At 54.6% G+C, this 18,216-nt stretch overlaps 2 protein-coding genes across 6 annotated transcripts; one reads left to right on the plus strand and one right to left on the minus strand.

The window, feature by feature from the left end:
- Window positions 1-33: 33 nt before the first annotated feature.
- On the plus strand, window positions 34-12,328 carry LOC121158007 (F-box/LRR-repeat protein 20-like). 3 transcript variants are annotated; one of them, XM_040982549.1, is made up of 7 exons: window positions 34-78; window positions 2,894-2,995; window positions 8,291-9,283; window positions 10,231-10,446; window positions 10,577-10,720; window positions 10,892-11,106; window positions 11,189-12,328. In XM_040982549.1, exons 1-7 carry the CDS (start codon window positions 55-57, stop codon window positions 11,355-11,357), a joined length of 1,863 nt encoding a protein of 620 aa, XP_040838483.1. In that variant the 5' UTR covers window positions 34-54; the 3' UTR covers window positions 11,358-12,328. The 3 variants fall into 3 exon arrangements, 2 of the variants coding, with proteins under 2 accessions (XP_040838483.1, XP_040838484.1); XM_040982550.1 differs by lacking the exons at window positions 10,231-10,446; window positions 10,577-10,720 and having other exon boundaries at window positions 50-78; XR_005884127.1 differs by lacking the exons at window positions 34-78; window positions 8,291-9,283; window positions 10,231-10,446; ... (1 more) ...; window positions 10,892-11,106; window positions 11,189-12,328 and adding an exon at window positions 102-230 and having other exon boundaries at window positions 2,894-3,890.
- A 39-nt stretch (window positions 12,329-12,367) lies between these two features.
- Window positions 12,368-18,215, minus strand: LOC121158005 (engulfment and cell motility protein 3-like). 3 transcript variants are annotated; one of them, XM_040982546.1, is made up of 20 exons: window positions 17,935-18,204; window positions 17,762-17,802; window positions 17,591-17,663; window positions 17,344-17,394; window positions 17,019-17,188; window positions 16,832-16,931; window positions 16,599-16,750; window positions 16,440-16,518; window positions 16,303-16,353; window positions 16,092-16,214; window positions 15,876-15,995; window positions 15,689-15,790; window positions 15,473-15,581; window positions 15,228-15,364; window positions 14,993-15,156; window positions 14,779-14,891; window positions 14,574-14,678; window positions 14,392-14,474; window positions 14,220-14,306; window positions 12,368-14,135 (listed from the first exon to the last, which is right to left on the minus strand). In XM_040982546.1, the coding sequence occupies exons 1-20, from the start codon at window positions 18,010-18,012 to the stop codon at window positions 13,923-13,925; spliced, it is 2,151 nt and encodes a 716-aa protein (XP_040838480.1). In that variant the 5' UTR covers window positions 18,013-18,204; the 3' UTR covers window positions 12,368-13,922. The 3 variants fall into 3 exon arrangements, with proteins under 3 accessions (XP_040838480.1, XP_040838481.1, XP_040838482.1); XM_040982547.1 differs by lacking the exon at window positions 17,344-17,394 and having other exon boundaries at window positions 17,935-18,215; XM_040982548.1 differs by lacking the exons at window positions 15,473-15,581; window positions 15,689-15,790; window positions 15,876-15,995; ... (7 more) ...; window positions 17,762-17,802; window positions 17,935-18,204 and having other exon boundaries at window positions 16,440-16,496.
- Between the last annotated feature and the right edge of the window lies 1 nt (window position 18,216).

An 18,216-nucleotide genomic window follows, 5' to 3' on the forward strand; every position in this document is an offset into this window, starting at 1 on the left:
CGGGACTACATTTCCCAGAAATCCCCGCGCGGGGGCGGAGGCGGCGGGGATGCAATGGCGGAGTCGCTGCCTCTGGAGGTGAGAGGAAGCCGTCCTCAGGCCTATGTCCGGACAGTCCCCGCCTTCGGGGTCCCGGGCTTCGGGGGAGGGGCTGTAAGAAAGCTAAACCCGGCCCCTCCCTCGTGGCGGTAATAACACGCCAGACGGATTCCGGGACCTGCCAGCTTTCGGTAACGGCCCCGTCTTGGGGCCACTCCATCCCCTTAGCTTGGGGGACCATCCTCTCCTTCCCTCTCAGCCCCAGGAGACTGCCCTGTCACCCTAGCAAAGACAGGTGCTCTGGCCATCCCCTTCCCTGGAGCTGGCCGTCCCTTCCCCTCATTTCTGGAAGATGTCCTTTCCATGCCGTCATTCCCGAAGCGTAACCGGCCTCCTCCTCATTGGCCCGTGGGGATAGGATAGTCGGCCAGGGAGAGACGCTGCCTCTTCTCCCTGGCAGCGTGGAGCAGTCTGTTTCAACTCCGGAATTGATGGCTGAGGACTAAAGTGAGGACAGGCCTGCGACGCACTCTAGGCCCCTAGTGATGGCATCCTGTACCCCTCTCCCCCCACCACGGGATGTTTGTAAAAGCGCTCTGCTCGCCCCAGCTGGGAGATAGCGGCTTTGGCCCTTGGCTTTTGGAATGCCTCTCCCTCCCTTACCCTGAGGTTTGGCAGCCTGTCTTGTCTGGGCACAGGACACCCTTTCCCATCAAACCTGGAATGATAATTACTGCCCTTAGCAGAAAATAGACCTACTCCCACTGCACGGAGGCCCCTACAGTGGCACCCCTGGACTGCTTGGCCCTGGAGGATAACCATGTATCTGCATACATCCTCTAGTAGCCCCTTGGGATGGGGTTCAGTGGGATAGGCACTTCATCATCAGCCCTGCCTTCAGTTTGGAAAGATCAACCCACTACCCCCCCACACCCTTCCCAGCTTAACGAATAGTTTCCCAACTTCTTCCAATGGTAACAGCTTTGCTCCTGGGGTGGGTGGCTCAGCCCCTACAAGACAGGCTTTGCTGCTTGGTCAGTCTCAATCCCTCTCAATCCCCATCAATACTGTCCTCCCCAAACACCCAGCCCCCTTGGCTCCAAAGCCTGTTCTCCCTGTGCTCCTCAAAGTAATTGCCTGCTTCATCTCCCTGCCCCTTCCTTCCCAGAGCAAACTTTTGGTGAAAATAGAGGTAGAGGATTGTCTGTCCTTGTTTTAAAGCAGTTTAAGTATTGACCAGGTACCTCCTTTCTGCTGGAAGGAGAGGTGAGAATGGGCTTGTGACATCAGGGTTCAAGAAAGGCATGGCAGGAAAGAGGCCCATGTAGGCCAAAGGAAGCAGACATGCTGTGTAGAACAGTAGGGAGACTGGATCTGGCCAAGCATGGAGGCCTAGCAGTGCTGCCGCCCAGGAGTGGAGATGTTATCCTGGGAAATTGGGGAAATCCTGGAGGTTTTCATCAGGGATGTGTTGCGATTGGAGAAAAAAGATATTTTATTGAATGGATTATCAAGGATGAAATTGGAGACCAAAAAGTCAGGTGGGAGACTGTGGGAGGAATCTGGGTCTGGAGTGATCAAAACTTGACCACTAAGGTGGTAAGATTGCAAAGGTAGAACAGTAACAGCAATCCATTGGTCATTTGTGAATTGTCAAGCATTGTGTATACAATATGCATACATGATATATTTATATGTATAAAGTTGAAGCTTGTCATCTGGATTTTTAAAAAATGTATTTGTCTTGCAAATATGGAAACTAAAGCTCAGGAGGGTCAAACATCTTGCCTGAGGTCACCCACCTATGAAGTCCTAGAGCTGGGGTTAGACTGAATCTGGCAGAAAATGAGATTAGCCTGTTTGAATACCCGTGCTTTGCATGAATATGAAGAGTCAAAAATACTCTGCAGACCTTCAGGTGGGGTGCACCACTGGCACTGAAGGGGGAAGTTGGGAGGAGGGGCTGTTTTGAACTGAGCCAGAATTTGAATCTCACTTGAGGTTAGGGGCATGGTAAAAGCATCTGGGTGACAGATTCAGTGGATAATTGATCAGTAATACTGAACTAGCACTTAGATAATAGAAGAATATGAGACTATTAAGTGTTATTTCTGAATTGGTAAACAGAAAATCAGAAGACCCAGATCTGAGCCCTGGTAGCCACAAAAGAATCCAGAAGCAGGGCAGTTGGAATGCTGGGTGAAACTTTAGAAAATAATCTGATAGGTTTCAAGGAAGGAAGATTCCAAAAATAGTGACTAGTAAACAACCTTGGCCTCACAGCCATCTCTGTTCCCAGGCCCCTTTAGGACTTCCAGTCTTAACTACCTGTAGCCTTGCACCCTCTTACATAGGTGGAGGGAAGGCCAGCACCTCCTAGCCTGGGTCTTACTAGAACTGAATCTTATCAGCTGGTTGAGAAGGCAAGTTGGCAGTGGAGAAAAATGGGAAAGGTGTGTATGTTTGTCCCAGACCTTGACCTGTAAGGACAGGAAGTAGAGCTATAATTTCCTGGGAATCAGAAAAGGAACACCTAACTTGCTCTACAAGCTCTTTTACTACATTAAATCATTTTTATAACAACTCATTTAAATCTATAGTTGCCATTTTTAGAGAAAAAAGGTGTAATTATAAGACCCCCTGCACAAGGTTTTTCAATCCAATTGGGTAGGATGTCTGATTGCTGTTAGGTGGGACAAGTTTCACCCAGACAGATGTCAGGAAAGGTTCGTTTTCCACAGATACCTTGAGGCTGGTGAGAGGAGGTGCCCTCAGACCCACAGTGCTTATCAACTGGAGTAGGTGCCAAAAGCCACTCTTCTAACAGCCCCCAACACCTGTCTTTTTCCATCAGATGCTCACATATATTCTGAGCTTCCTGCCTCTGTCAGATCAGAAAGAAGCCTCACTCGTGAACCGGACTTGGTACTGTGCAGCTCAGAATGCCCTCCGGGAGGTAAGGCCCTTACCCCTACCCTGCCCATCCTCTGTTATCTTCCCAGCCTGTTTGTTGTCCTGCTCATATATCATCCATCCATCCATCCATGCCCATATGTACGTACTTACATACATGTGTACACACAGGACTTGGGGTTGCAGTGCTGGGGTTCAACACATGAAGAAGACACAGTTCCCCAAGGGGGGCCCATCGACTGAAGGAGAAGACAAATCACAGGAATGATTGTGCTGCGGCACTGGAATGAAAGGGTACTAGGTGGGTCATAGAGAAGGGTGGCCACAGGACAGCGACAGCCTTACAAAAGGCTTCCTGGAGACATAGGGTGAGGGGAAAGGTTGATCTTCCAGGACTGATAACAGCACTAGGAAGCCCTCAAGGGGTAGAATGGTTCTGGCAATGACCTTACAAGTTCCCTGTGGCTGGAGCTAAGCTGTGTGTGTGGGAGAGGTGGCAAGGATGAGGCTGGCTGAGCCAGAGCCTGGGCTTTCTCTTGGTCACTGTTGTGTTGAGACAGGCTAGTGACAAAATGCGTTTTGTGCCTTAAAAAACCACAGTGCAGAATGGACTGAATCTAAGGAAGCTGCCCAGCTGGGAGATAAATGCAGACAAGGCAAGCAGTGGTAGCTCATTGTTTTCATTTTGATTTCTTTGATTGTTAATGAAGTTGAAGAGTTCTTCTCATTAGTTGGCCATTTGTAGTTTCCTTTTTTTGTATTTTCATGTTCTTTATCCACTTAACTATTGTCTTGATTTTTTTTCAATTTGTATGATATGTTTATATATTAAAGATATTTATGTATTTGTTGAAGTATATTCTTAGTATATTTTTCTTTTGACTTACAGATGTTTTTATTGATGAGATACAGAAATTAAATCTCTAAGTTGGTGATTCTGGGCATCTTTTTTATTTGTTTCCTTATTTCTTAAACATAAAAGACCCTTTCAGAAATTTCATAAATATACATTCATATTTTTCTTCTTTTGTTTTCTTTAAAATAGACTTTTTTCTTTTTAAAGGAAGTGTTACATTTACAGCACAATTGTTTTTTCTGTCTTCTAGTCTGAATTGTGTTTTTTGTTTTGTTTTGTTTTTTCATTTCATTGGTGACATTTATTTTGATAATGTGGAGAAGCTAAACTGATTTGTTTTCAAATAGTCACATCACCATTTGTGTTTTATCTCCCCTGGCCTGTTAATTTGAAAGTCATGTGTTGAATGAGTGGATATAAAGAGGGCCTGCTGTTGAGTTCTCAGTGTCATTGATGTCGCTGGCTAAAGGAGTTTGATTTTAGACTTGTGAGTCATCTTTGGTGACATCCAGGATTGTTGGACTTCTGTGTGAGAAATTCAAGAGAATGTTCTGGGTAAAACATAGATATGAGTGTTTTGAAAAAATGGATGGATGTTGAAGCCACATTGCTGAGCAGCTTCTCCCAGAGAATTCCCCAGGGTGGGACACGGGTGCAGGGTTCTGGGAATGGGGAGCTGCCTAGAGAAGGGGTGCTGAGGAGAAAGAAGAGGCAACAAAGTCAAAACCAGCAACAGCAACAACCAGGAAAGCCTGTAAAGGACTGAGCGGACAGTGGTAAGTGCCACAGAATCCAGCAAAGTAGGTAGCAGCTAATGTCCATAATCTGCGATTCCAAAAGCTTCTGGAATATTTAGCATGGGGAGAAAGCCAGGAGGGCAGAGGGCTTGAATGAGAGATGAAAGGAAATGCAGAGTGACTTCACTCGCAAGGAATTTCCTCCTGGGAGGAAGGAAATTAGTGGGACAGAGATGAGGGGAGGGTGTTGTGACCAAGCAAATTAGACCTCCACTTGGGATGCCTGGGTTCAAGCCCTGCCTCAGCATCCAATCCTGCTTCCTACTATTGTGTGCCCTGGGAGGCAGCAGATGATGGCTTAAGTCCTTGGGGGCCCAGGTACCCATGTGTGAGACCTGGTGGAGTTCTTGGCTCCTTGCTTCAAGCTGGCTCAGCCATGGTTGTTTTGGGCCTTTGGGAAAAGAGCTAATGGGTAGAGATAAACACACACACTCTCTCTCTTTCTCTCTGGCTCTGCCTTTCAAATAAATAACCTTAAGTAGGGCAGAAATGAGAGCTTTGAGGTGGGCTTGACAAAGGGATCTTGATTAGGAGAAATTTCAAAATGTGTTAAAGTGTTTACAAAAGAGGCACTAGAGAAGGGATGAATGTACAGAGGAGAGGGGTCAGGAATGGCAGGTGCCACCTGAAGTGGGGGCGGAGACAGGCTTCGGTGCACAGAGCTGACTTGGGGAGGATAGGGAGGATGTCACCTCTTCCTGAGGAAGCAGGGGTGGGAATGCAGAGTTGTTTGTGGAGGAAGTGCTTCGGAGCATCCACTTCCTCAGTGGCCTCTTTGTTTGGGCACTTTGGAGGCCAAGTTGTCTCAGGATAGTGGGAAGAGAGGTGGCAGTCAGGGCCTCAGCAGAGAGCCTGGGAGTGGTCACAGGACAGAAGGAAGATGGAAAATTCCCAGAGACACACAGAGAGGCTGTGGACATCCAGGCTTATCGTCAATGCCTGATGCTGTGCAGGAGCGGGGTGCAGAGTGGGGGACAGCACAGAGGAAGACACAGCGCTTAGGAATCTGTAGTAGGGAGGGTGGGGAGCAAGCAGAAGCTAAAAGGAGTCTGGGGTCTTGCATTCAAAATCTACACACACATGAGGCACATTGGGAATGCAGGGAAAGCATTTAGGAAGGGAGTGTTTGGCCTGAGCCTGAGCCAGGAACCAATGTCTGCCCAACAGAAAAGATTGCTGAGTGGAAGCAGGCAGCATGGCACATGAAACTGGGAAACAAAGAGAATGGGCATGGCAAGAGGTGGGCTGGAGAAGGATGCAGGGCTTTGGAGGGTAGCCAGGAAACCTCACCATACCCTGTGCACATGGGGCCCCAACTGAGAATGTGAAGAGTATGGTCTGATTTGCCCTCTGGAAGGCACGTCCTGGTGACGAGAGCAGGGTGAACTGGGATCAGAGAACTGGAGGCCAGGACCTAGAAGAGGATGCTGTGATATGCCTAGTGGAGCACATGGGACCGTACTGAGGCGGCAGGGGAGGGCAGCAGAGGGGCAGGGAAATGGCACGAAGGGACTTTGGGTGTTGTGGACGTGGGCATAGGGTCGATTCCAAAACACCCAGATTCTCAGCACTCCCTTCAAACCTCCCTGGAAGGTGTGAAGATTTTTCAAGAAGGAAGATAAAACAGTTAATTCAAATTTGGGCATGTTGTGTTGATATTACCTAGAGTGACTTCAGAAAGCAGTTGGTTCCCACAATTAAGTGTGTCAGAAAGAAAGCAGAGATAAGTATCCTGGAAGGGCTTTTCCTGGGCCCTTGCAGTTTAAGTCCAGGTGATCTCAAGAGCAGGGTATAGACTTAGCTGCCATCTCCACCCCACCAAGCAAAATGATGGCAGACCAGGGTGGTCGCCACCTTCCCTCGCTCCCTTCCAGTCGTTGGAGCTCCTTTCAGGCAATTCTTGCCTGTTTTTCAGATGGCTCCATGTGGGCAGCCAGCCATGGACTTGGGCCCTAAGGTGCTGCCTCAGATCTGCCTGTCTACTTTGGTCACAGGGAGGCAGCGGAGTGGGGAGCGCATTCCTGGCATGCATGTGCTCATGAAAGATAGGCTAAGCACCTGCCATGGCTGCAGTTGCCAGAGCAGGGGCTGAGGGGCTCACGGGCTCCCCATCTGTGAGGGGAGAGGGCAGGCATGGCCCTGCAGCCAGCTCCGTCACAAGCATTTCCTGTGTCCAGGATGAGACTGACTTACCTGTCAATCAGGGATGGTGGCAGTGGCTGGGTGCATGCCGTTCCTTCTTTTTAAAAGCATTTGCTCTGTCCTCATCCTTCTCTCCACCCTCACACCAGGATCCACCCCAGCTCTCCTTGCATGTGGGAGTTGAATGGACCTTGGAAGAGCTTCCATGACCCCAGCAGGAGGGGAGCTGTGGCGAACACTCCCCTCGTCAGGAATGACCAGAAATGGGGGCCCCTGATTTCTATGAAAGAGGCCAGAAGCTGGCTTCTGTCCCTTCTCCACACTCCTTTTCATCATGGCCGCTGTACATGGCTGCAGCTCTCTCAGGCAGAAACCAGACCAGTTTCTCCCCTAGGAACGGATTCCATGTTTCCTGGAAGAATCCTATTGCTAAGTAGCTTGCCAGAGCACATCCTGTATGCTGTCTGATTCCCTGTGTGTGGATATAAGCAGGGACTTCTGAGACTTGCCCTGTTGCAGTGTGTTCACAGAAATGGGGGGCTTCTCCTTCCTTCCTTCCTCAGACTCAAAGTTGTCTGGTTCAGAAATGTGTTGCAGGGTCACAAACACATTTACATTTTTTTAAATTTTATTTTTATTGGAAAGATATATTTAGAGAAGAGAAACAGAAAGGTCTTGCACCCAATGATTCACTCCCCAAGTGACTGCAAAGGCTGGAGCTGAGCTGATCCGAAGCTAGGAGCCTCTTCCAGGTCTCCCACACAGATGCAGGGTCCCAAGGCCTTGACCCACCCTCTGCTGCTTTCCCAGGTCACAAGGAGCTGGATGGGAAGTAGAGCAGCTGTACATAAACCAGTGCCCATACAGGATGCCAGCATTTGCATCCAATTGGACCATCACACTGACCCCCACAATCACAATCACATCTTGAACTCAGGCAGCCAGGGCACAATCCTGGGTAGTCTGCATCTTAGTTCATACGTGTGCGTACATGCGCACACACACAATGAATCTTGTGAACATTCATGTGCCTGAGATATTCTCAGGCCACCAGAGGACCTAGGACTTGCTGCTTTTCCCAGTCCCCTGGCTCTTGGGCTGTAGAGTTGCAGTAACACCTGTCTTGCTTCTTCCTGTCTTAAGTTCCCCTGAAGGCATTGAATGGGCTCCTAGGAAGTGAGTGGGCTTGCCACTTAGCTAATACCAACTCCCTGGCATAAGACTGAGTCAATGAAACAGCCTCTTGAAAGTCCCAAAAGTTGGGATCTGGCTTGCTGTGTTCTGGACTCTGGGTCATATTCCAGCCCCCCTATGCTCAATGTGCCATTACCCCACTGTGTCCCTGACCCCCTCTCTACCTAGCATCCAGTCATGTCCATCACTAACCTTCCCCTACAACCTTCTCTCAGTGTGACAGATCCTGAGCTCCACTCCCTCCCATACCCCTGCCCACCCAACCACATGACTCCACCCACTGAGGTGGGTTTCACTGTGGAAGGGCCCTGGGTGGAAGACTGACCTCAGGCCCACTGCTGCCCTGTAGATCAACGTGCGGTACAACATTCCCGTGTCCCCTGCCTCCCTCCCAGCCATCAAGAGACTGGGCCTCAGGGCCATCTCCTGCATTGGCCTCATCAACCTGGATGCTTCACCAGCTTCACAACAGGTACTGCAGTCTGTTGCTCACTACCTAGGCCCGCATCTGCAGAGCTTGTGCCTGGGTGGAGGCAGCCCCACGGAGGCCTCCTTTGTGGCCCTGATCCTGGGCTGCCCAGCCCTGCGTATACTTGACCTCAGTGGCTGCAACAGCCTCTTCACATCAGGCACACTATTGGCCCAACCCGAGACAGCACAAAGTGTCCGGAAGGCTTTGAGTGGCCTCCGAGAGCTCCACCTGGCTGGCCTACGGGACCTGGCTGACCCCAGCTTCAATCAGCTCAGCAGCTGTGCACCCAGCCTGGAACGCCTCTCTTTGGCCTACTGTCACCTCACCTTCGAGCCAGGCCTGGCCCGGGGCTCTGCTGGCTCCCAGGACTACCCCCCTTCCAAACTCTCCTTCAGCAACCTGCTCCGATTTGTGAGGGAGAGAGCCAGCAGGCTGCGTGCCCTGGACCTGGGTGGCACTGGCTTGCAAGCCGAGGCCCTCAAGTCCCTGGGCCAAGTGGCTGGGCTGCAGCTGCAGGAGTTGAGCCTGCACAGCTGTCGAGATCTCTCCACAGAGGCCGTGGCTACCCTGTGCCGCCAGCAGCCAGGCCTTACTTCATTAGACCTCAGTGGATGCTCAGAACTGACTGATGGGGCACTCTTGGCCGTGGGCCGGGGCCTGCGACACCTGCAGCGCCTATGCCTGGGGAAGCTGCAGCGCCTGACAGATGCAGGATGTACAGCCCTGGGGGGCCTGCAACACCTGCGGAGTCTGGACATGGCTGGATGCTGCCTGGTGAGCGGGCGGGAATTGGCCCAGGCTCTGGGCCCTGTGAATGGAGTGCCACGCCCCCTGGCCTCCCTCATGCTGGCCTACTGTTCTTCACTGAAGGTGAGCCCACTGTTCTTGTCCTTCACTCTGGGGGCTGGGTCTGGGAGGGACCACAGGCTGGCAGTGAGCCATGAAACTTGGGCTCACAGCCTGGAAGGACAGAAACCTCAGCAGCTGCTGCCAGCACCCCTCCTGAGGCTCTTGGGGGTACAGGGAGAGGGACATTCAGCCCAGTACTCCACATGCCAAGTACCCACTGGGTGCTGCAGGCTGGGGGAGGGGCACCGTTGGGGAGGCAGGGGTGCAGGAAGGGAATGGGGTGAAGAAGGCACACAGTCAGAGCCTCAGGAGGCAGTGGGAGCCGCAAGGTCATTTCATGGCATAGGCCAGCTCCTAAATCAGAGCTCAGGCCTGCCCCTCTGTGCTGCAGTGCTCACCCTGTCAGTGCAAACAGGGCATTCCCAAGCTGAAGCCTCGCTCTCTGCCTTCATTTCCTCCCTGCCCCTCTTCCCACTGGCCTCTTAGCTGCTCTCTCTGGACCCATATTCTTGTGCCTCTGTGGTACCACACTCTACAAACCAGCTGCCTGTATGCTGTCATTGGCTCCTGCTGCCATCCCATAATTATATAGGAAACATCTCATTGGCTCAGCCAGAGCCAGCCGGCCACCTCTGGTCCAATCTGCCCTGGTCATAAGGCTGCCTCAGCCCACCCCTTCAACAAGAAGGGAGCAGATGGGGCAGCTACCTTAGAATTTTCCATGCACATCCTTTGTGCCCCAGCCATAGGCCTGGTCTTTGTCCTCCAGCAACCTCCTCCTGGCTTTCCACTGGCAGGGCCCACCCTTTTCATTCTGATCTCTTGCTACCAGTACAGGAGGGATTTTGTTGCTTCTCTCTTTGGGTCATCTAATAGTTCCTTGTTGCCTTTGGGGTGGGAAGCAGACCCTGCCAAGTCTGCTGGCAGAGGCCCAACCCGCTGCTCATCTGTCCCCATCACCCTCCTAGGACGCCTCAGTGTTCTCCATGATCCCAGGGCTGAGCCCGAGCCTCCGGGTGCTTGACTTGTCCTCCTGTGTGTCCCTCACCAACCAGACCGTGCAAGCCATCTGCACCTGCCTCACCCACCTCTCAGTTTTGCGCCTGGCTTGGTGCAAGGAGCTCCGTGACTGGGGGCTTCTGGGGCTCGGAGAGTCAAGTGAGGAACCCACGCATAAACCCCAGGTGCAAGACCCTCAAGGCTGTGGTAGGGGGTTGGAGGTTCCTGGGCTCAGCTGTCTCCTGAGTCTGTCTTGAGGAACATTTGAAAGCCAGCTCAGAAAAAAAGCTGAGCAGCAGGAGTTTCTACCCACAGCTATTTCCTGGGCTGGATTTTCCAGACTCAGGTCCTCAGGAGCCGTCGCTGGAGCCCCAGGGCGCCTCCCTGCTCTCGCTGCAAGCCCTGCAGGAGCTGGACCTCACAGCCTGCAGCAAGCTGACCGATGCCAGTTTGGCCAAGGTGTGGGGCTGAGGACCCCGGGCCTTCCAGCATTTTTCCAAGAAACCTTGAGTTTGTCTCACGAGCTTCTGCTCCCTGTTTTCATGCCCCTGGCCTGGGGTGGAGGAATGTGGAAGGGCCCCAGGCTCTGGATTCCCCATGGCCCACTCCATGTCACCCCCATTCCTGCAGGTGCTCCAGTTCCCCCAGCTGAGGCAACTCTCCCTGAGCCTGTTGCCAGCACTCACTGACCTGGGCTTGGTGGCCGTGGCCAGGGGATGCCCCAGCCTGGAGCACCTAGCGCTGAGCCACTGTGGCCGCCTCAGCGATGAGGGCTGGGCCCAGGCAGGGTCCTGGCCCAGGCTGCAGCACCTCAACCTGTCCAGCTGTAGTCAGCTCACAGAGCAGTGAGTGAGGGGAACACAGAGCAGGGGCTGGGCTGGGTTTGGCTAGGGCAGGCCAGGCCCTTAGCCATTGGCTTCCCTGCAGAGCACTGGACATCATTGGGCAGGAGTGCAAGCAACTGAGGGTGTTGGATGTGGCCATGTGCCCCAGCATCGACATGGCCGCCATCAGGCGCTTTCGAGCCCGACTGCCCCAGGTGACCTGCATTCAGTCCCGTTTCGTGGGAGGGGCTGACCTGACCCTGACACTATAAGGACAGATGGACGAGCAGCCTGCAGCTCAGCTTCCTCTACTCCACCACCCCCAACTCTGCCTTCTTGGTCTGGAGTTTGACTCAGTACCTCAGCACACCCTTTGTCCAAAACCAGGGCTGGGGCTGGGGCAAGCCCAGGGCTCCCTGAGAACTTCCTGCTCTAGTCTGCCCACAGCCCAGCACATGCACTACTGCAGGTCCCTGCAAGTGCCAGCTGTGTTGCTGCCACAGGCTTTACTCTCCTTGCCCTGGATGCCTTGATCAGATGGTCAGGCCTGCAGTGGGCTGGTTCTGGTAACAGCAGAAGCAAGTCCTGTGCCACTTGCCTGGGCACTCCCTCTTCCTACGGGCACTATCCCAGCCCCTGTAAGCACTGAGCTTTAGCAATGCAGTCAGCCTGTGGCCTCTTGTAAAACCGGACAAAATTAAAAATTCTACACCTTACCTTCTTGTCCCAAGTTTTCAGACTAAAGAATTGAGCCTCTCCCCTATCTTAATTGCGGAGGACCCAGCTCAGGATGAGGGAAGACCTGAACACATGAAGGGTTACAGACAAGTGCTGCCTCACATCTGATCTGAGCCCCACAGGCTGCTCCACAGCCTGACCCTCAGCCACGTCCCAGCTCCACGTGATAAAAGACTTGGGAGGTCTCTCCCCTGTACCCATAATGTGCCCTGTAACAGGGACATACCACATGAACCTGTCTCAGCCAGATCCCAGGAGACAGAGCTTGATGCCTGAACCACTAAGAGAGTGGGAGAGAGGAAAAGAGGGCAGGACCTCTGGCAGGCGAGGTTAACAGAGGTCACTTAGAAGTCCAGTGCAACTTCCTAAACAGTGTCAGTGACTTCCCAACAGCAGCTCCAGTACACTGTCCAGCTGGCTTTCCAGGTATCTCCATACTTGCCTGACCTCTGTCCACCAATTCTTAGAGCAGGTGGCCAGTGCTAAGTGCCTGCAGGTACTGTGCTTCCTGTGGGCATTGAGAGGGGTCAAAGCTCTACCAGTCCCTAAACCAGCCAGGTAGGCAAACAAGTCAACAGGCAGGGCAAATTCAGTGTGCAGGGAAGAAAAATGGACTTGGCCCGAGAGATAAAGAAGGAACAAAGTGGAGAGGAATGGACAGAAGGGAGGAAAGTGGGCAGTCCAGACAGAGGGGACCCTGTTGGGTGCACATGATCAGGCTGGAGCTAGAGTTAGAGCTGAGGGGATTGTAGACCCAGATGGCGTGCAGGGAAGATGCCAGCTTTCCCCTTGCAAGCCATGAGCACCCATTTGTGGTTCAAAGCCCACATCTGGAGCCTACCCAGCTGGACTCCTATAACCATGACTGTTAACTTAGGGGTAAAAGGGAGACATTGAAGAATATAGGGTGTGTGTATATAATCAGATCAGATTTGTTTGTGAAAGCAATTGGAGTAGCTGGTCCTGGGAGGACTGGAAAAGCAGCCCTGGAAGGTGGTAACTGGCAGGTTGTTGCCATGATGATGGGGTGTGGACACAAACTGAGCACACCCAGGAGGAATTGGTACCAATGGCAGCCTAACCACATCTGGGATCCCTGCCCCCCCCACCCTGAATTCAAGGGCAGGCCATTCAGAGTGGGGTGGGGAGCCTCAGAGCCCAGGTGTGGACCCACAGGATGCTGGAGGCCCAAGGATTCCAAAAGTATGACCTCACCAGAGAAGGTGTCATGTTGTGTTTTCAGGGTAACATGATGACCCATCCACAGTTAAAGCAGTATTTGCAGAGGCACCAGCACAGCAAGAAAGTGGCATGCAAAAGACAGAAGGGAGAGATGCTTTCTACATGTCCTCCTGAGCCTGTCCTGCAGCTGGGCCCAACACCTGTTGCATTGGTCCTCAGGCAACTGTCTGGCTGTGGCCCCCCTCTCCCTGTATTTCCAGGTTAGGGTCTCATCAGAATGTAGGACTACACAGAATTTGCTGTGGTCAGAATCAGCAGCCTGGGGGACTCTGGGGGAAAATATAGCCTGCCCTTCACTTCTCTCCTTTCTTGCTTCTCACCAGAGAGGCCTGCGTGTCCCACAAAGGATATGTCAGGGCTAAGTCGAGTTGGGGTCTGAGGTCAGACCACCAGGAGCTTTCTGGAAGCATTGCTGATAGACTGGGCCTCTGAAATGCTGCCCAGAGAAGCATCCATTTAGTGCTATGTGTCTCTGCCACTTCTTCCACAGGCAGCAGCCCCAACCTCTCACTTGACTGTAGGCCATGCCTCTCTTGGTAGGCACTTGGGGAGGCCGAGGTTTCCCCTTGAAAGGGGAACAGGTCCCCCAGAACACCTACCCCAACAATTGTTGCCCAAGTTTGCTGTCTTGGCCTGATTCCTGCCTCATTCACCAGCTATATCTGATGGCGAAAGGGGCAGACTGTTGCTGTCACAGGCTGAGCTCACAGGGTTCAGAGCTGGCTCCATGCATACCCAAGAGCCAAGCCAACTTTATTTCTGCTGCAGGTTCTGCTGGTCAGTGCTTATATTTCTCTCCCTCCACCTTTCATGCCTACCACAGTGGTGGCAACTGTAGCCCTTAGCCAACCTCAGTGTCAAGGTTCAGCAATGCTGCAGTCATAACAGAAGTTGAAGTTGGTGGGCGGTGGGGGTATAGGGGGTGGCTGCTCTGGGATAGGCACGTTCTCGAGTTCCAACAAGCGTAGCTTGGTCTCCATGGTCAGCAGCTGCTCCAGGTCCAGCCGTGTCTGCTCACTGCCCATGGGGCTGCCCAGAAGGGCACTCAGCCCATCTATCCACAGGTGGAACTGGGGATGGAGCCAGCTCTGTGAGGGCCTGTCCACCTGTACCCCATGCCCATCTGCCCAGCTCAGTCTAGCCCAGACACTCACCTCCCGTTTAGAGGGTGCAATGAAGTTGAGGTACGCCTCCTCCTCCCCACGGTCATAGCTGATGGAGAAAGCCAACTCATAGAGGTCCTGAGGAAGCAAGGGAATACAGCTCTAAGCAGAGAACATGGCAGACAGGGAGGTGGGGAGGAGACCCTGGCCCTACCACACTTACCTTGTTCTGCTTCCCAGAGCCCTTCTCCCGGATATGGGGACAGTCCCTGCCTGTCAGGAGTCCCCTGATGTCAGCCACAGGGACTGCAAGGAAGGGGAGCAGAAAAAACTGGCTGACTCCTGGGGGTGCCATGGGATCATCTGGAGAAAGCAGGTATCCAACCCGTGCCCCATCTGCCTTACGTTGCTCAGACAGGCTCTCTGTAGGGGGTGGCGCTGTACCCTCCTCCACGTCCCCGTACTGCAGCACCTTGTGGTTAGGGGAGAGGCAGCAGAACCACAGCTTGTCTGTTGTGGGAAGAGGGGTGGAGGGGAGCGAGGGAGTGGTGAGAGACATCTGGACCCCAACCCACCCCCCCCACCTACCCCTCCTCTGCCAGTCAGAGACCCTGGCGCCGCCGATTGCTGATCTTGCGAAAAAGTGTCCCCTCACAGAGGCGGAGCAAACGCTGCTGGCGAATCAGGCCCATGAGCTCCGGCTTCAGCTTCTCCCTCAGCTCCCTGGGGTGGAGTGGGTACCACTGACCAGAATGATCTGGGTGTGGCCCATGGGGGCAGCAGAGGAAGTGGGGCTGTGACAGTGGACCCATCCGGACACTCACAGTATGGGAGGGGCCAGAGTGCCCTCCTGATGCAGCCGTTCAGTCTGCCGCAGCCGCAGCACCTCCCCGTATGTGAGTGCGTTCACCTTCGTTCGGAAGAGCTCCAGGGAGGTCGGTTTCAGGGCCAGTGTACGGGCCAGCTGCTCCCGCACCACCTGCATGACCTGGGGCCACCCCAAGTTCAGCTCTGTGCCCTGACCCTGGGCCTCCCTCCCATCCCCCCTCCCATCCCTACCTTGTCAAAGTCCTCCTGTGTAGCCCGCATCTCCTTCCAGGTCTTATTCAGCAGTTGGATGGCCACGCAGTAGAGCTCATGGAAGCTGTGGTCCTGGCTGAAGAACATGGGCCAGAAGTCCTGGGCCGTCTCGGAGCCTGGGGCAGGGGGGCAGGAGGGGCTCAGGGAGGAGAGACATGCAACCCCTGGCCCTCTCTGCCCTTCCGTCCCTGGCCCCCGAACTCCCCATGCCCTGCCCCACTCACAGGGCTCCCCAACATGCAGCAGCTCACACAGCAGCACTGTCAGCTGGATGCTGCTCCGGGCGAAGGGACACTCATGTCTATCCTCACGGCTGCTGTTCTCCAACACAAACTGGGTTGGCAGGAGCAGAGAATGGGATGGAGTCGCAGGGAATTCCTGGGGGGACCCGGCCTAAATAGGGAGGTGGCCTGCCGTTGGCCCCCTGCCCGCTCACTGACCCGGCTGTATGCACTGGGTGCCTGTCTGGAGAAGTAGAGCATGTTGTCCAAGGCCAACAGACCTGGGGGCACGCGCTCCAAATCCTGGGCTGGGTTGCTATTCTGTGGGGAGGGGACATAGGGCAGCTCAGGAGGACCCCAGCCCTGGCTTGAGGCAGGGCTGGGGAGCTGGGGAGGGGTCACTCACAGTGAAGCCCAACTTGCGGAACTCTCGGGCACAAAGGGAACGGCGACGATCAGCACTCAGGGACTCCCCCTCCGGCTCAAAGGCAGCCTGGCGCAGGGCCTGCAGCTGCTCCCGCTGCTCCTGGGGTCATTGTTGGGGGATGGGTCAGAACCACAGCTCCAATGCTAGACTCCAGGCAAGCTCAAGCCTTGCTCCTCACTCACTAAACACACACACCTGGCTGTAGGGGTCAAGCGGCGTGCGCATGCGCGCCTCCAGCAGCCCCAGTGTGAGGGCCTGAAGTACATACAGGTGATGCGCCATCTCGTCTCCTAGTGGGGCTGCACTGTGAATGATGTTCTGGAGAACAAGCAGGCCGTGGGCGTGAGTGTGGGCTCACTGGGAGAGAGGGTTCAGGAGGGGGCAGTCTCTGGCTAGTTCTTCCTACCTTGTAGATGAACTGGCGGAAGTTCCTCTGCCACAGGTAGTCTAGCATGTGCTAAGGGAGGCAGGAAGGGGGCACAGATGATGGAGCCACAGGGCAGGACACAGTACCCACCATCTGGCCACTGGAGGGACACTTACCTTCCGTTCTGAAGGGTTGGCCCCCTGCAGCAAGGCTGTCAGCAATGCCATGGCTTTGGTTTGCAGCTGCTGGTTCATCCTATGATGAGAAGAGGGGAGGATGCAGTCATACAGGCAAGCTCCCTACTCGCCCTCTGTCTCCCAGGTCCAAAGACTTACACCTGCAGGTGTACCAGCAGTCGATCCAGTGGCACCTCACTCTTGACCAGCTGGCCCAGGGCAGGGCTGCTCAAAGTCACACTCTCCAGCAACCTAAGGGCCAGGGGCTGCACTGAGGCATCCATCAGGTTCATGTTCACGTAGCTTACCACCTGGTGGATGGGAGCCACTGTCACCTTGGAAGGTCAGGTCCTACCACACCCTACCTGCAGCCCGGGGAAAAGCAAACCCACCTTCCTGACAAAGGGGATGCTGAGTGTCTCCCAGGACACCACGCCATGCTCCATGAGCTCCAAGAATGCCCTCAGTCCAAGGGCCAGCACCTCCCCGAGGCTGAGGGCGACAGCTGGGACTGAGCAGGAGCCGGCCAGGCCCCTCCAGCCCCTCATGGCCCCCAGCCCACCCCAGGCCTGTGCTCACTCGTCCCCATCCTCAATGATGCTGCCAAGTCTCTGAAGACCGTCCTGATTGATGACCTCGCGGGCAAAGGTCAAGTCAGAGGCTAGCAAGACGAGGTGCCTCAGTGCATCCCGGCGCCCCTCACGGCTCCCACCCTGCAGTGCCCCCAGTAGCCGCTCCGCCTCAAGGTCCTGGCAGGGGTGGAAGCAGGAGCAGAGGTGAGAAGGCTGGGCAGAGGGAAGGGAGGGAAGTGGGAACACGGGGACAGTGTCTATGAGGTAGGACACCACTGGGCAGGACCCAGCAGGGGACAGGGAGGGATAAGGTGGGCCGGGAGGGGCGTTACTGGGGCAGTGCTGAGACACAGGATGCTGCCGTTCTTGATCTCCGTACGGTTCTGGAGAAGACAGCAGAGAGAGGCAAAGTCAGGGGTGCCTTTAAGACCGGCCAGTTGGGTTGGGCTGTCAGGATTTGGGGGTCCTTAAAAGATCCCATTCCAGACAGGGAGTGGCAAGTCTGCCAGAATCAGGGCTAGCTAGGTGGGCTCCAGGGGTCAAAGAATGTAGGCAGTGGCTGGGGGAGTGGGGACTCACAGTCTCGGTGATGTACTTCCTGTGCCCATCGGCAAACTGCAGGGCATAGCGCTCAGAGTGAGTCAGGCTCCACCTGCAACCGCCCAGGCCAGGCTCAGTGAGGCAGGTAGGGACGCCACCTCCCTCGGGCCCTGCCCCCACCCTGGCCCCAGCTGGCTGGCCAGCACTCACGCGTCGCACAGCTCCTTCAGCACAGTGCTCAGGGGCTTTGCCTGCAAGTGGAGCAGTCACTCAGGGGGCCCAAGAGTGGGGAGGAACCTGGGGGAGGGGGTGGGCTGGGCTGCTCCGACAGGGGCAACCTGGAGATAGGCAGTAAGGTGGACAGGTGGGACAGGCTGAGTGACCTGATCCAGCTGGATGAGCTGCGGGATGGCCTCACGCATCTGGACGGCGATCTTCACCACATTCCGCGGGGGAGCCATGGTCCAGCCGGGCCCCCAGCACAGCCCACAGGCCGGGAAATGTGGCACCGACGGCGCACCTGGTCTGCGACCCCAGGGCACAAGGACGGCCCTCTATCTGCAACCTGACCCCGGCGGACAGCACTCACGGTCCGGGTTCCCACTCCTGGCCAAGCGCCGCGGCCTTCCCAAAGGCGTCCCGGCTAGTTCCGGGTTGGAGTCCGG

Source organism: Ochotona curzoniae, unplaced genomic scaffold (genome assembly GCF_017591425.1).
Source record: "Ochotona curzoniae isolate NIBS_2020 unplaced genomic scaffold, NIBS_Ocur_1.0 contig_3622, whole genome shotgun sequence".
NCBI classification, from domain to species: domain Eukaryota; kingdom Metazoa; phylum Chordata; class Mammalia; order Lagomorpha; family Ochotonidae; genus Ochotona; species Ochotona curzoniae.